The 16200-nt window shown below is 42.8% G+C and overlaps 1 protein-coding gene across 1 annotated transcript; it reads right to left on the bottom strand.

Moving 5' to 3' along the window:
* Positions 1-259: 259 nt before the first annotated feature.
* Nars1 (asparaginyl-tRNA synthetase 1) lies at positions 260-15877 on the bottom strand. The gene is given in 15 exon segments (XM_050157969.1): positions 260-612; positions 1351-1482; positions 1810-1941; positions 3263-3376; positions 4282-4417; positions 4776-4975; positions 5074-5295; positions 7110-7196; positions 8447-8517; positions 9762-9840; positions 10800-10889; positions 10975-11067; positions 11168-11233; positions 14646-14725; positions 15736-15877. Coding segments are annotated over 15 exon segments (1677 nt in total). The 5' UTR covers positions 15779-15877; the 3' UTR covers positions 260-480.
* Between the last annotated feature and the right edge of the window lie 323 nt (positions 15878-16200).

Genomic DNA, 16200 nt, shown 5'->3' with positions numbered 1-16200 from the left:
ATCTACTGCTGCACAATAATTAATACTAGATTTTTTTATATCCTATGGCCAATTTCTCTTTTAGATGTTTGCTATAACATGTATATAATACATTAAATAATTCCTGTGACATTTAAAAGGACAAAAATATAGTTGATGGAATATCAGACTATATTTAAAACTATACAATCATATATGGTTTATTTAATACGGTGATTGTAACCTACAGTATGATAAAATGTCTTCCAACTAAAGAGTGATATGCCACGTACTCTCTGGAAACTCTGTAATGAGCACTTTTATTAAAGGGACACCAATGTCACTTTGTATTCAAGCCACATCTCTACTTCTTTTATGGTCATGGGAAGAAAACACATAAAGACAGAAAAAGCTACTAGCCCAATAGGAAATGAAGGGATGTTTCGGATTTTTGTTCTTTTGCAGAAGCAGTCTTATCTTTTCATGAACATTTCTCTTCCTTCATGCTTCAGGGCCACTTGGTTATGGTCTGCAGCGTTGGACGAATCGAGGGTACAAGCACACATCTCGGATGTGATATCTGTTCAGAATCCAACTTAGGAATCTTTCCAGGCCCAGGCCATAGCCGCCATGAGGACATGTACCATATTTTCTCTGTTAAATAAATGAGAAGAGAAAAAATGTATGCTTACTTTAAAACTATAACTAAACATGTTGAAATTACTACCATGAGCTAACTTCCACAATGTAACGTAGCGTTAACTCATTGTAGTCATAATGCAGCCAAACCCATATGCCTTCATAAACTACAGAGACATAATAAAAACCACATCATGGATGGAGAGCCACCCTGAAAGGAAGAGAGAATTTCAACCTTTCTACCTTATTCCCATGACTTATCAGGAGAGTAAGGAACAGTATTAGATGTTGGCAGGATCTAATAATAGATTTAAAAACTGCAGCAGGGGCTAGCAAGGTAAGTTAGCTCAGCAGCTTAGTGCACTGGCTGTTTTTCCAGAGGGTCTGGGTTCAGATTCCAGCACCCACAAGGTAGCTTAGTACTCTCTGTACTGGCAGCTGCAGGAGCTCTCAAGCCCTCTTCTGCCTCTGGGGGCACAGCATGTGAAACATGCATGGAGGGAAAATACCCATACACATTAAAACACAAAAAAACCTGCAGCAGATAAAGAATTTGCCAAATGGCACTGACCTATAACTTGGCTGAAGACAAAAATGGCAATATCCAAATGCTACACAAAGCAAACACAGATCATCTAAATACTCATGGATGACCTGGGATTCTGGCCTCAATGCCATACAACACAAGGCATTTCAATGTATGAAAAATGTATTAAAAAAAAAAGCCAAAGAAGTTTAAACAATTGTTTTTACCTGATCTGTATACCAGTAATAAGGAGCAGGGTCAATTCCTTCCCTTTTGTAGCCTTCCAGAATTTCTTCACTATCCCAAGAGCGCATCGAGCCGCCCACAATCTCACCAACATTGGGCATCAACACATCAACCTTTAAATGATAAGTCAATAGACAAACAAAAAACTATCACAATTACGCTAGTCTATCAGACAAGATTTCAAGGCTTTAAGGAAAATTACAATTAAGCTCCTAACTTGAAAAGAAGCCCCGTGACTATGCAAAATTCAAGTATTATTCAAATTCTTTATCAGAACACGTCAACCCAATCAGGGAAGAAGTTTTTTTTTTTTTTTTTTTAACTTTAATTACTGTTAATATAGATTTATGAAACACTTGTCACGAGCTATATCTTATCCAAAATGACAGTTCCCAGTCCCTTAAAACAGCAAAGTTTCTAATAGAGAACCACAAACTGACAGATTCAGTGAGCCGAGGATCCTCAGGACATCGCTGCATATAGAAGGACTTGATCTCCACTGGAAATCGACACAGCAGGATCGGTTCATTAATGGTGTCTGTCATCAGTCTCTCAGGAGCTTCAGGAATATCCTGAGGTGAAACCAGATTTCATTAACTTTAAAACTGTGAACCGAGAGCAGCTCTTACAGCATCTGTTGTCCCCGGCTATGTTTCTGTAACACAGCAGAGGACACATACAGATCTAAAGCCCACAGACATGCACACAGGAACAAGTCCTTCGAAAGAGGAAAACCTACTCGTGGCATCAAGTGAACTGTAGGAAGATCTGCTTCTTTTAACACAGCCCATGCAGTGTGCTGAGGCTGCTAGGGAACAGCACCACTGCCCAGACATCTCTAAGCTGTGACAAGGTACTGCTCAGTATCTTGTTCAGTGGCCAGACCCAAGCTCTTAAAAGAATATGGCCCGCTTGGTCTCCAGAGCAGAAGACAGTCAGTGTATGCTCCAGGACATCACTGTTCTGCAGAGTACTGAAGACACTCATCTTTAAACTGTGACCTGCACTCCCTTCCTGTTACAAACATTACTTACTGGCAGAAACAGTCATAAAATAACCAACACACCTCCAACAATAACCAAGAAATATTAGATGATGAAAACCAAGCTAAATTAGTGTCTTTCTCAAAACATCCTTTAAGAAATCATATTCAAACCGGAACTCAAAACTCCTGTCCCAGTAAAAACTGAGAGCTGGACAAGAGTCATTGATTTGTTTTAAAAACTGAAGCAGGCTGGGTGGTGGTGGCTCACGCCTTTAATCCCAGCACTTGGGAGACAGGGGCAGGCAGATCTCTGAGTTCGAGGCCAGTCTGTCTACAAGAGCTAGTTACAGGACAGGCTCCAAAGCTACGGAGAAACCCTGTCTCAAAAAAAACAAAACAGACTTCAGTGCAGAATTATGCTATGCATCATAAACTGAATTTACAAGGCAGCAAGTGCAGTGTGGTGAGCTGCTGTGTCATTTGTTCTCAACAGAAATTCCTTCTTAACCCAAAGAAAAACTGCTGAGTAGCAGCTACTGACATTTCACCTGTAAACACACACACGTGCACGCAGCCACAGTGTACTAAAAATAATCAAATACATAGGTCTGGACCAGTTATAACTGACACCCCCAAATGCATGCTGGTAGGCTCGGGAATGCACTGGCCGAGGAATACTCATGAGAGCAGGAAGAGGAGAAGGGCACTGTGTGAAAGAAGGAACTCCAATGCTTTAGAATTGCCCAAAAGGACGCTGTTCTAAAGTCCACTCTATCAGATAACTCAAGACGTAGTTTCTGCTAGTACTATTGACTTGAGGACAGGTCGAGGCTTCCAGCATCAAGCAGCCACCATCAGCAACCTTAAGCACACACTCCCCTCTGAAGCAAGGAGAAAGGGATACATACGTCTCCAAACTCATAGAGCGTCCCGTCCTCCTTCTTTACATCGTGTTCCCTCAATCACTCAATAGCATCTGAATAGTTCATTCGTCTGAAAGGCCGTTTAGGAGGTTTAAAATTCTAGAGTAAAAAGAAGAAGAAAAAAACTGTATAAAAGGAAAGCATTCAGACTAAAATATCTATTAAGAAACAAAAATGGGGCTGGAGAGATGACTCAGTGGTTAAGTTACGGGCTGCGCTTCCAGAGGACCCAGGTTTGATTCCCATCATGGTAGCTCACAACCACCTACAACTCTAGTTCCAGGAGATTCAACACCTTCTTCTGGCTTCCAGATACACTGCATGCATGTGGTGCACAGACATGCAAGCAGGCAAAATGGCTCAGGCATATTTTTAGCTAGCTCTTACATCTTAAATTAACCCACTTCTATTAGTCTATGTATTTTGTGGCATTTCCTCATTTTCTACATGTCTTATTTCCTCAGCAGCTGGCTGGCATCTGTTTGACTCCGCCTACTCTCTCTCTACGTATCTCTGTTCGGATTTCCTGCCTGGCTTCAGTCTGCTAAGCCATTGACCGAAACATCTTTATTCATCAACCAATAAAAGCAACACATATACAGAAGGACACCCCACATCAGATAGGTGAAGCCTTGGCCAGGCAAGCCTGACAGCCAGGGTCTGATCCGTGGAACCCCACTCCACAAAGCTGTTCTCTGCCTTCTATGTGCCTTCATTGTACAAGTGGGCCCACACACACCATTAACACATAAGGTAATAACAAATTCTTAAAAAAGAAAACAATTCTACAGATCATTAATATGAAAGAGCATTTCAGATGAAGAAATACTTATGAACCACCTCTTCTATAAGCTAAAATATAGTTATTGGCAATTACCAATATTAAGTTTAAGTCTTCAAAACATTACCTACTTAATTTCAGCTCACAAAATCTACAAAAATTGAGAGCGATTGTGTCTTCTACAAGACTGGAGCCCTTCGTTTTGAGAAAACACCACACCTACCGGGTTGAGGTCGTACACTATGCTCGCCACTGGTGACTTCAAGACTCTGTCCACCACATCGCACACCAGGTCCTCCAAACGGTTCAGGAGGTCCTCAAAGGTCAGGAAGGGGCACTCGGCTTCCACGTGCGTGAATCTGAACAACACACACAGCTGAGAACTGCTCTTTTTTTAGACAAAGGTTGTCTCAAGCAAAGATCTGGACCTGCAGGAAGTGTCCAGAAAGGAACCAAGGCCCTGCTCTCGCAACCCTCACTGACTGGTACCTAAGAAGCCAACTGCCTTTCCTTGCTTCTCAGCCAGCGTCTTATAGCCCAGGCTGGTCTTCAACTTCTGATCTTCCTCCACCTCCCAACTGGCATGTACCACCATGCCCGCTACTTTTATGTGGTGCTGTGGACAGAACCCAGACCCTTATGTATGCTAAGCATTCACTCGACTAGCTGAACTTTAATTCCAGCCCGAGGGGCAGCTTGGGTAGGACAATTTCGTACTCGGCCAGGTGCCTTCGTGTTCTGGACTGTTCGGCCCTGTAGGACTGGGCTATACAGAAAACATCCCCCAGGGCCGGAAGGCAGGTCTCCAGGTACAGCTGCGAGGACTGGGTCAAAAACGCTTCCTCCCCAAAATAGTCAAGCTTGAAGAGTGTGGCCCCGCCTTCCACCTGCGTCTGCACCAGCGTCGGGGTGGTAACCTGTTAGGGTGAGAAGGAGCACACAGGTCTGCTACTGCCAGCAGTCTTCCAATGGCACGGGCGTCACTCGTAGAAGGTGACCTGCAACAGGCACTTACTTCACAGTAGCCCCTGTCGAAGAAGTGATCCCTAAAGCACCTGGTGATCATGGACCGTGCCTTCAAGATTTTGGACATGTTCTCTCCGCGGATCATCATGTGCCGGTTGTTGAGCTGGACATCGACATCAGACTCCTCGTTGATCAGGTTATCAGCCCCTCCAGCTGGGGCCAGCCCCACCAGTTCCCAGAAGTCACAGCTCAGCTCGTGGCCTCCCGGAGCCTACAGTTTAACAAGCAGAAGGGAAAAGCAGAGGGAGTGAGACAGACACGAAGCTGACAGTCCTGAAGATCCTGGGCCCAAATTTCCAGATGTTATTTTAAGAGCATCATTAGTAGTTTTAGCCTCTAGATTTACACACCCAGCAACTCAGTATTACAATTTTATATTTAATACTTCTTTCCATGTAAACACACACACACTTTTATAAATAAGAAGGCATGTACTAAGAATTAAACCAACTCTAATTCCATGGCCTGGAGTAATTACGGCTATTAGCATCATGGTTTATTTTTCTAGCATTTGCCTAAAGATTTAGTTAACATACTTATCCATATTTCAAAGCTTAAATACGGAGCTAAGAGCTGGTTCAGCGGTTAGGAGTGCATACTAAGCTTCCAGAGGACCTGAGTCCAGTTCCTAACACCTACGAAGTGGCTCAAACCACTTTTAAATCCAGCTCCAGAGGGTCTGACATCTCTGCTTCCTGAGGGGATCTACACTCATGTGCACAGAGCACACACCCACACCCACACATAATTGAAGTAATAAAAGAAATAAAATCTTAAATTTTGGAAAATGGAAAGTTTTACTAAAAGCAGTTTATCTATTTGGAGATAGTCAAAATCTCCCCTACTGACTCTACAAAAAGTAATTCTTTTTAAAAGCCTCACATTCGTGGAACGTGGAGTCATCTTGTTGCCAAACACTGGATAGCAAGTAACACCATGACAACCACTCCATCTCTACCATGCCACTTCAAGGAGGGCCGGGTGAATCCACTCAGACAATCACTTTTATTACAGGGCAGGCTTTTACACAGACTCTGGGCTAGGAGTGTTTGCTCCCTCTTGTGGTTAATATGCTACATCTGTAGTTTCTCTACCTGGGCAACAATCACAACCACAGTAGTTATTTGAATTGTGATTACCGATTGACAGGTTACCTAGGCTAGGGCACAAATATATCCTATGCACATTTTTCTTCTCTCTTTCTCCTCTTATTTTTTTTTTAAACTACCAATTCCTGTTCAAAACATTCCAGTTTAGACTAGTGTTTTCTGAAACTCTCAGTGGTCTAGATTTTACTTTCACCTCACTAAAGTTACTACTATACCACAGCAAAGTGGCTGCCCAACTAACCAAGAGGATCAGTAAGGAGTTAAGTTGAAAAGCTAAGGTGTTTTGTTTTGTTTTGTTTGGAAGCAAGTTCTCATTATGTAGCTCTGACTGTCCTGGAACTCACTGTGTAGACCACGTTGATTCACAGAAATCTATCTGCCTCTGCCTTCAAGTGCTGGGATTAAAAATAATGTGTGAGCCCACGCTATTCTGATTTGACCGTGAGCTCTGCATTCTCTCAAAGTCACAGTGACATTACCTGCCCCCTCGGCAGCAGAGGAAGGTGTTCGGGTCAGGAGGCCCCTACCTGCATGAATGAGTTTGGTCACTCAGGTGAGTTAGCGTCAGTGATCATGAGACTAGATTTGTCACACAAGCCAGCTCAGCCCCACCCCAATGTACTGAATGCATTCTTTAGTCTTGATGCCCCTCCACTGTGGACTAACCAACTTCCAGAACTACAAGAAAATTCTCTTGTTTTCATAAATTTCCCAGTCCATGAGACTCTGTTATAGCTACGAAAATCAGACTACAACAAAAACTGTTAGCGGACATATTTTACGGGAAACAAACACAGTACACTGAATTTACATTACTTTACACTTGTGTATTTATATGCCAAATGTACCAATAAAGACATTGGAGAACAAACCATTAAATACCGACCACTTTATTCCACGCGTTCACCCTGCTCACCTGCTTGCCCTTTGGAGTCAGGTTTAGTGTTCCGTATACCGCCACACTGCTCTCAGTGGACAAGACGACTCCATTGTAACACTGGCACTGCAAAAAGGTCAAAGTTCATTATTAGGCTACTTATGCCGACTTTAAAATATTCTAATAAAGTCAAAGGAATTGTTTATAAACAAGTTGTTAGTCAAATATTTGTAAAGTCAGGATTAATACTACCACTAATTTTGCTTTTGGCTTCTTTTTGAGACAGGGTCTCATATGGCCCCAGCTAGCCTTGCACTGCTCATGTTCCTGCCTCTTCTTGCAAGTGCTGGGATTACAGGCTGTGCTACCACCCTGGGTTCACCACTGATTAATGAGAGAATGAGAGTGGACAAGCGCTATTTTTGGAGGAGGCAATGTACCCATGCACCACATGTTTCTATTAGCAACGGAGTGCTACGTGTCACCTATTGGGTAGCTGATATTACCTATTGATATGATAGCGAAGTACACCCTGATATTTGCTCAATGAGATAGCTTACTGAAGTATTTCTTGGACTGGGGTGCTATGGTTGAGCAACATATGGCTATATAAAAACATATTTACGTTCCCTTTAGATGAACACATAAGCATAAAAGACCCTAGCCCATTACATAGCCATTCAGTTCATTTTTGACTTAAGACAGAGCCTCTCTACACTGTGATGGCCAGCACATGCTAAAGTCATTAGGAGAAAAAGAATGGGCAGTTCGACAGTAGAGGGATAAGGCTTCTACACTGAAAGCCACTGGTCACAAAGACATGTCAACATCATGTGCCTCCTGACATAACCAGAACAGCTTTGCACAGGAAGCACTCATGTAAAGGAGAAAAAAAAAAAAATCAACACTATCAGACCAAAGTCCATTTATAAAACACAGGGTAAGCAGAAGCACACTAAAGTGAGAGAGTCAAGAATTAACCAAACTCATCTGTGAGACACTCCAGAGTAATTTCCGGATTTTCCTCCCACAAATAACTGGGAGCAGAAAGAGAGATAATGAACAACAAGGAGACACTGTTAGCAATGTGACATCCAGGGAAAGACACCAAGACCCTGTGGTTACTCAGGCCAGGTCATAAGACTTTCAGTACTGCTCTGTCTTTATAGTTCAAGAAAATTTCCATAACAAAAGCTTCTCTCTAGCTTTTTACATCAAAACTTTTTACATTTATGATACACAACGGTTTTGACATAGGTATCCAGTTAACACAGTAAAAATCTGAAGTATGTGTAGAGATCCTAAAATTCTCAAAACTTATAAAATGGACTGTATTAAATTCAATCTTTCAGGCATATGTAAGATAAAATACTTACCAAGTCATCTGACAAGACACACTGCAGGTAGCCCGTACCATCTCGCAACACCAGAAACATCAAATTCTTTCCTAGGAACAAGAAACAAAACTTCAGCCAGGGTACTTCACAATCCTCCTACATAAAACAGTCCCAGGGGCAGTCATGGGAGTTCAGACCTCTCCATGCTCTCTGCCCCCAAGCCTCATCTCTGTGTACTTTATGTTCTAACCACATGATCCACACAGTCTGCATGATCATGGGACGGTAAGTCAGTTAAGGACCTGAGGCATTGTCTTATCTACTTCTGAATCCCCTATAATGTAAAGAAAAGTGCTGAGCACTCAGGAGGAGGGATATAAGGATGTGAAATTAAACACTCATTTATTTTTATGAAAGATTTGATAATCACTTATAGCAAGATAATAAATAATAAAAAGAGAGAAAAGGTCAGGCTGAAGGTAATCATAAAAATCAAAACTAGGATGCTGGTGGGAGAGAGATCCTGGATAATCTGACATCAATCTCAGTCCTCCACAGGTGTATGTCCACACATAAGCATGCCACACACATTCAAACATGTATTCATACACAGCATACATGGGGAGAGGGGAGAACAGGAACCGACAAAAATACTAACTAAAGAAGGTCTCATTCCAGATCAGGATCTGTCTTTCCTTATAACACACAGCCCTGTTTCTCAATAAATAGTTAAAATTCAATTTGAGGATGATGTACTTGTTATACACCTCTTGATCATGTGATTACTAAGAGTTCAAGTAATATCTAAATAATCTTCAAACTTTCATAGTCAATTACATATGAACAAATTTAGGTTATAAATTATTACATCACTTAAAAAGACAGTATACATACCAAAAACCTAAACAAACTCGGAAAAGTGTTTTTATGCGGGTCTTTGTAAATGTAGTCTGCTTGTTCATTTCCCAGCCATCCAGACCCAAACAATCACACAGAAACTATATTAATTACAACACTATTTGGCCAATTGGCTCAGGCTTCTTATAACTCTTACATCTTAAATTAACCCATTTCTGTGTATCGCCACAAGGTTGTGGCTTACCAGAAAGGTTCTGGGGGGCATCTTTCTCTTTTGGTAGCTACATGGCATATCTCTGACTCTGCCTACTTTCTCTATATATCTCTGTTCAGATTTCCCACATGGCTTTGCTCTGCTAAGCCATTGGCCCAAACAGTTTTATTCACCAAGCAATAAAAGCAATACATATACAAAATGACATCCCATATCAGTTTTTCATCTAAGACCAGGTTTATTTAAGATTGAAAAGAGGGAAAGAAAAACCACCCCACTCACCTTGCCTACGCAACCTGTGGACCCAGCCAAACACCTTCACTCTTTGGCCTCTATATCCTTCTAATGCACAAATCTTTACCTGTCGAATTTAAATAAAAACTATCTCAATTATGCCATTTATCACATACCAAGATTTTCACTAATATTACAAAGACCCATAGATTGTAGTAAAGTGTTAAAAACTATCACTGCTGAGTGCGATGGTAGACACATTTAATCTCAGCACTTGTAAGGCAAGCCAGGAAGATCTCTATGTGGGATACTAACAAGATCTTTTATAGAAAGAAACCCAACAAAACAACAACAAAATACTCAAACTAACCAACCAACCAAAAAATACTACCCAACATAACAATTAATTTAAAAAAAAAATTCTTTTCCATCAGTGTAAAGTTGGTAATGAGAGATACCCACAACCGGCTGGGATCCTATTAAAGAAAAACAGGTAAGGAGTGAATTTAGTTTGTCCCCCACAGTAGCAATCCCAGCCTGTCCAGTCCCTCTGCACACCAACACACCAGGAAACTACGACAAGAGAGGAAATGTGAAGAGGAACTAGGTGGTGACGGGAGGGACTAGGAGGTGACAGACACTAGGCCAGCAAAAGTATCAATGGAACCCAAGCCACACTCACTCCTGAGTCAGCAATCTGTTTGGGTCCCAGAAAAAACACAGGAGCAGACTTCCCCTCAAATAATCATAAATGCTTCTTATGTATTTGTAAAACTTATGAAAACCACAGAGATTTCGACCTTTTTACTTTTGGGTGAGGAAACTGATACTACAGAGGTCAAAATCATTTGCCTCAAATCACCCAGCACAGCCAGCTAGTACTCCACACCTGAGACCCATCAGCCAGAGCAGAATCTGCTTATCACACAATTTCTAGTCTTAGCAACAAAATGAACCTCTAAAAGCCAACCTCAGCACTTAAAAACAAGAAAAAACAAAACCTAAGAACAAAAGATGTGTATGTCCCGCAGACCCAGAAACCCAGAAACAGCCATGCCCACAGTGCCAGAAACGACAGACACTTACACAGGCTGGCTCTGGCAGGCTTGGGTCATTTTTAATGATAATTTTCTTTGCTTCCTCCAGGTTCTTTTCTCTTCGTAAGTTATCTTCTGCCTGATAGTAAACACAATGCAAGTGGTCAGTGCAGTTTTGGGTGTTGTACTATAAGAGTGTGCACAGCAGCAAGTTCACTAGTCACCTCTTTCTTCTCCCGAGAGTCATTCTTCATCTGTTCTCTGTGCCACATCTTTTTAATGTTCTTCATCTGTGACTTAGAAATGACATCCCACCTCTAGAGAGAGAGCACACAGATATGCATTATTTTCGACCCCTCTCTGTGCTCAGAACAATTTGTCATTCACAAAACATGATCAGCGATTAGCGTCCCCTACCTCATTTTCCTTTTGTGAATCCACATAAATGGTGGGAAACGGCTCCTTCCCGACTGTCATCAAAGCCTTGGGGAGGGAGGGAGAGAAAAGATTTCTTTAATATTATACAATGCTTAGTAACCAAAACCGCACCTGGATTATGAATTTGAACATGACGAAGAGCTTAGACGAAACTATCAGGACCCAAGAGACAAAACTTAATGTCAATAGGAAGACTGGCTGAGCCTCCTTCAGAAGGAGTTGGCTCCTAAGAGCGGCAGGTCACACTACAGAAAACTCTTAACACATTCGCCCACACAGCAAATGACCTCCACGCAGAGCAGAGTCAGACAGACACAGGGACAGGCACAGCTATGCCAACAAAAGCAGCAGCGGAGAGCAAAACCCCTTTACTAGCAACACCTGAGAGGTTAGCGATTTGTGAAATCTGGACCTAAGACAGGCAGGTCTGAAACTCTCTCAACAAAATAACAGCTAAGTTATATTTAATTTGAAAAATTCTTGAGACTATTCTTTTTTGAGCAATATTGACATATCAGACGTTAGTGTATTATAAATCATTTAATAGTTTATCATTTGTGTGTTTTAAGTTAATTAACAAAAATGCTTGTTATGCTTTTATTGATCATGGGGGGGACACCTAAGGACAATTAGGAGAATCAGCTCTCTTTCCAATACTTGGATCCCAGGGACTGAATTCAGGTTGTCAAGAATCACCTTTGCCTACTGAGCCAACTCACTGGCGCCCAAAAAAATAATTATTTAAATGGGGTCTCTAGTTCAGACCAGTCTTGACCTTGCTGTGTAGCTGAGGATGATCTTGAACTCCTGATCCTCCTACCTTTCTTTACCTTCCAAGTGCTGGAGTTACAGGCTCAAGGCAAAGATGAGTATTGTAGTAACCTCAATCACTGTCTGAAAATTCTCACACAGGAAAAGAAATGTCTTATTCTTTCTGGAGGTAAGAGCTGAAGTTTATAAACCTCTGAGATCCTACCACACATCTATTCTTTGCCTATTTGAGCCCCCATTAGGGCTGCTGAGCTGTCCTGCTTCAGCTGCTCTGAGCCATGTCCTCAACTGTCTGGTTTCATTCTTCAGCTAGAGGCCATAAAATTACAAAGGACAGTCACGTGGGGACATAAACAGCTAGGCCTGTAAGGAAACATTAGCAACATTTATTTAAGATTAGCTAAGACCCCCGCCCCCGCATACTAAATGACAAACACACACACACACACACACACACAGAGACAGAGAGAGAGAGAGAGAGACTCCCCACAAACATAAAAGGAACAAGAGGAGGAATGCCTAATTCCTGGAAAATCTCCACCCATTCTCAGAAGACAGGCAGCACACACAATGACTACTTCATCTTCCTCCCTCATATTCTAAATCCTCCAATCTCCAAGACCCGAGAAGCTAGCCTGCAAGTTTATCTCCCATTTCTACCAGTCTTGACTAGTTTTTCCTTTTCCAAAACCAAGGGCAAGAGGAACCCTAACCTTCTAGTGTGATTTTTGTCCACTTCGTTGCCTGCTGTAGAGCAGGGATGTAAATCTTTTGCAAACACCAAGAGACTTAACCATAAATTGTCATAGGATCACAGTCTTGTACCACATCAGTGATGAACTGCATGTCCAACTACGGCCCCATCAGACCACAGCATGAAGGACTGCTGTGGCTACCTACAGTGTTCTAGAAGACTCTATCTCTCATCAACACACAGCTGCATCTGCAGACAGTTGGACTTCGCTTCTTTCCTGATACTGTACATCGATACTCATTTTTTTCTGTCAGGGATGGAAAGCGCCTATCATTCCTTGTAACAGAACAACTCAAGCTGCAACACTCCTCTTCCGCTGGTCACCTCAAGTGTTAATCAGTTTTGGAAAGTCACAGGATATGTCTCAATTGAACAAGACTTCACTCTTTTTTTTTTTTTTAAAGATTTATTTATTTATTATGTATACAGTATTCTCAGTACTCTGCCTGCAGGCCAGAAGAGGGCACAGATCTCATTACAGATGGTTGTGAGCCACCATGTGGTTGCTGGGAATTGAACTCAGGACCTTTGGAAGAGCAGGCGGTGCTCTTAACCACTGAGCCATCTCTCCAGCCCAAGACTTCACTCTTAAAAGTTAAAAAACAAAAACAAAAACAAGACCCTGGTATGACATATCAAGGCATAACCTGGCCTGACCTAGAGAAAACACTTCCAGGTTAAGAGAACTTGATGACTGATATTGTCAGGCATCTAGAAAAACAAGGATTGGCCAGATATGGATGCACAGAAAAAGTAGTGTCAGGGGCTTGCTCTTCCAAAGAGGGAGCAGAGCATTTAGTCTTCCCTCTTATAGGGTAGCTGAAACCAGGGGGGCCCAGCATTCCAGTTCAACGGGCCTGTCAATGAATAAATAGTATGGTGGAGACACCTTGGACCACATCCTAACCTGAAGGGACTAGCTGTGAGCTGGAGCACTCCTGTGGTATGTTAATAGTCCACTTAGAACGAGCTAACCTCAACGATGTTCCTAGGCCCGAAGAGAACAGTACACTACTCAAGTGGCATTTCTGTCTTCACCCTTCAGATTCCTGAGTCTGCTGTGAGAAGTGGTCCTCAGATGGGTGCTGCTATGTCAAGTCTTTGCATCTCAAGGTCAGGATGATCTCTGTACTATGATAAATACACCAAGAGACCTCTCTTCAGATTCCCCAGGTACGAGCTCAGTAAGTTCACTCAAAGGTAACTTTTACTGTTACAAGAGCTGAAAAACAGACAACTCTGACGAGAAAAGGGGCAGAGATGAACACCTTGTGGAAAAAAAGGGAAAGAAACTGCTTTAAATGCCCCCCCCCCAAAAAAGTTTGGGCTCTGATCTAACACTGTTAAATTAACATGTGAACATGTGTGTACACACCCTCTACTTTCCCTTTTAGGAGACTCTTTTCAAACTCTAGTGTGTGAAATAAAACTATGGGCAGTGGTGGCGCACGCCTTTAATCCCAGCACTCGGGAGGCAGAGGCAGGCGGATCTCTGTGAGTTCGAGGCCAGCCTGGTCTAGAAGAGCTAGTTCCAGGACAGGAACCAAAAAGCTACAGAGAAACCCTGTCTCGAAGAAAAAAAAAAAAAAAAAAAAACCACGGGCAAGAAAAAAAAAAAAAAAAAAAAAAAAACCAAACCAAACTAAAACAAAACAAAAAAAACCAGAACTATTGGGCTGGAAAGATCACCCAGTGGGGAAAGGTGACTGCCACTAGGCATGATGAACTGGGTTTGAGTTTGATACCTAACATTCACATGGAGGAAGGACAGAACAAATGGCGGATAGTATCTTCTCATTCCATATGCAGAGGAACACAAATACCCCGCCCCCATGAACAAAGGTAGTATTTTCTTTTTAAAGAACGGAATAAAATTCTCATTCGCCACAAGGGTCCTTCCTCAAGGCGGAGCAGCCACCCTAGTGAGGTTACCTTCAGGCCGGTTTTAAATGGCTTCTCCTTGGTTCCATCCCCTGTTGCATCATTTCCTTCTCGGTCAGAGACATACAGCTCTGCTGTTTATAAAAAGAGGAAAAGTTACTCATCGTTCATCAATAACTGTCAGCCACGTTACCTTGCTGCAGCTCTATCCATTTTCTATCTTCGGGAAACAGAAAAAGCATCTGGTTTGTAAAGACGCCCACAGGCCCAAAGAAATCAACATGTTATTTTTCAGATCTCCCCTTTTAAGACTATCCCACCTAGTACAATGAATTACAAAACTGATTTTTCTAAACGAACTTTTTCGTTATTTTAACCTGCTGGCACGACTCTTTTCCTTGAGCGAACAATAAAGCTGGGGTTTTGAAATCCATCCTACCTTGATGAGATGCTGTACTTTAAATTAAAAGCCAGGGTGACCCGGGGAGAATTTATTTAACCTTACTGTGCTTATTTCTTTATCTTTAAAATCAGGAAAACAATATACACCTTACAGGGCTGTGTGTACTGAGGATGAAACGGAACAAGATGTAAATCAGGCATCCCGGTACACAATGCATCGGGAGCAAGTGAAAATGACAGTTCCCTCTGCTCTTCAAAACAAACCCAATCTCTGGGGTTAAACCGCAGGGGGCCTCACAACTGCTAGGTCTAATTGGGACACTGCCTCGGTCTCTTAAATGTCTTATTTCTACGGCTGCAAATCTCAGCAGAAAAATAAGGTTTGCGAGAAATAATTACAGTCTTAAATCCTCCATAAGATCAAGAAAAGAACTGCATAGTTGGGGGTTTCATTAGGTCCCAGCGCCTTGCTGCGCCCCAGTCTGGGCGGCATCACGAGACTTTGGCAGTAGGGCTGGGCCAGAGAGGCGGTGGCCGAGGGACCCACAGGGCTGGAGTAGAACCGGACTTAGGTCACCGAGTCTGGTGCCCAGGTGGTCCAGGTCTGAGGGTCTGGTGTGAAGGACCAGAACCCCGCAAATATTTGGGAGCGTGCCCACGCTGCGCCAAGCACGGAAGGGAGGTCTGGAAATTCGGCCGGAACATTTCTGTACCGGACCTCAAGCCGAACCTCACTCACCGAGTACCATCCCTGCAGTCGCCCTGATCACCTCCGAGGACATCGACACCGCACCACCGCCGCCTGGTCACCTCAACGTGCACACAGGGCTTCCTTGACTGAGGCGTTGCATCATACCGCCTAGGGCAGTCGTCGCGGATATGAGTCAGCGGAACGTCGGGCATCCATTGGCTGCAGGAGGTGGGCAAGTGACGCAGAGGCCACCATGTTTGGTCAGGGAAGAGAACACTTCCGGTTCGGAGGCACTGGGTGGGGTGCCTTCCAGGGACTCCGGAGGCGGAACTGGGTCTCCCTGGAATGGGTTGGACAGCGTGGTTAAGCTCCCTGCCTTCCCGACTCTGCACCTAGCTCAACGCACGGCAGATTCTGTTTCTGAGTCAACCAATATGAGGGAAAAGGATTTTTAGATGTGTTTTTTAAACTTTTATGTGTAGTGTATGAGTTTTGCCGGCATCTATGTACGTA

The sequence above is a fragment of the Alexandromys fortis genome, unplaced genomic scaffold, assembly GCF_014885135.2.
Source record: "Alexandromys fortis isolate MF-2015 unplaced genomic scaffold, M_Fortis_MF-2015_v1.1 scaffold_94, whole genome shotgun sequence".
In the NCBI taxonomy this organism is placed as follows: Eukaryota; Metazoa; Chordata; class Mammalia; order Rodentia; family Cricetidae; genus Alexandromys; species Alexandromys fortis.
The sequence above is the reverse complement of the archived record's forward strand: the minus strand, read 5'-3'. Positions and strand labels throughout refer to the sequence as shown.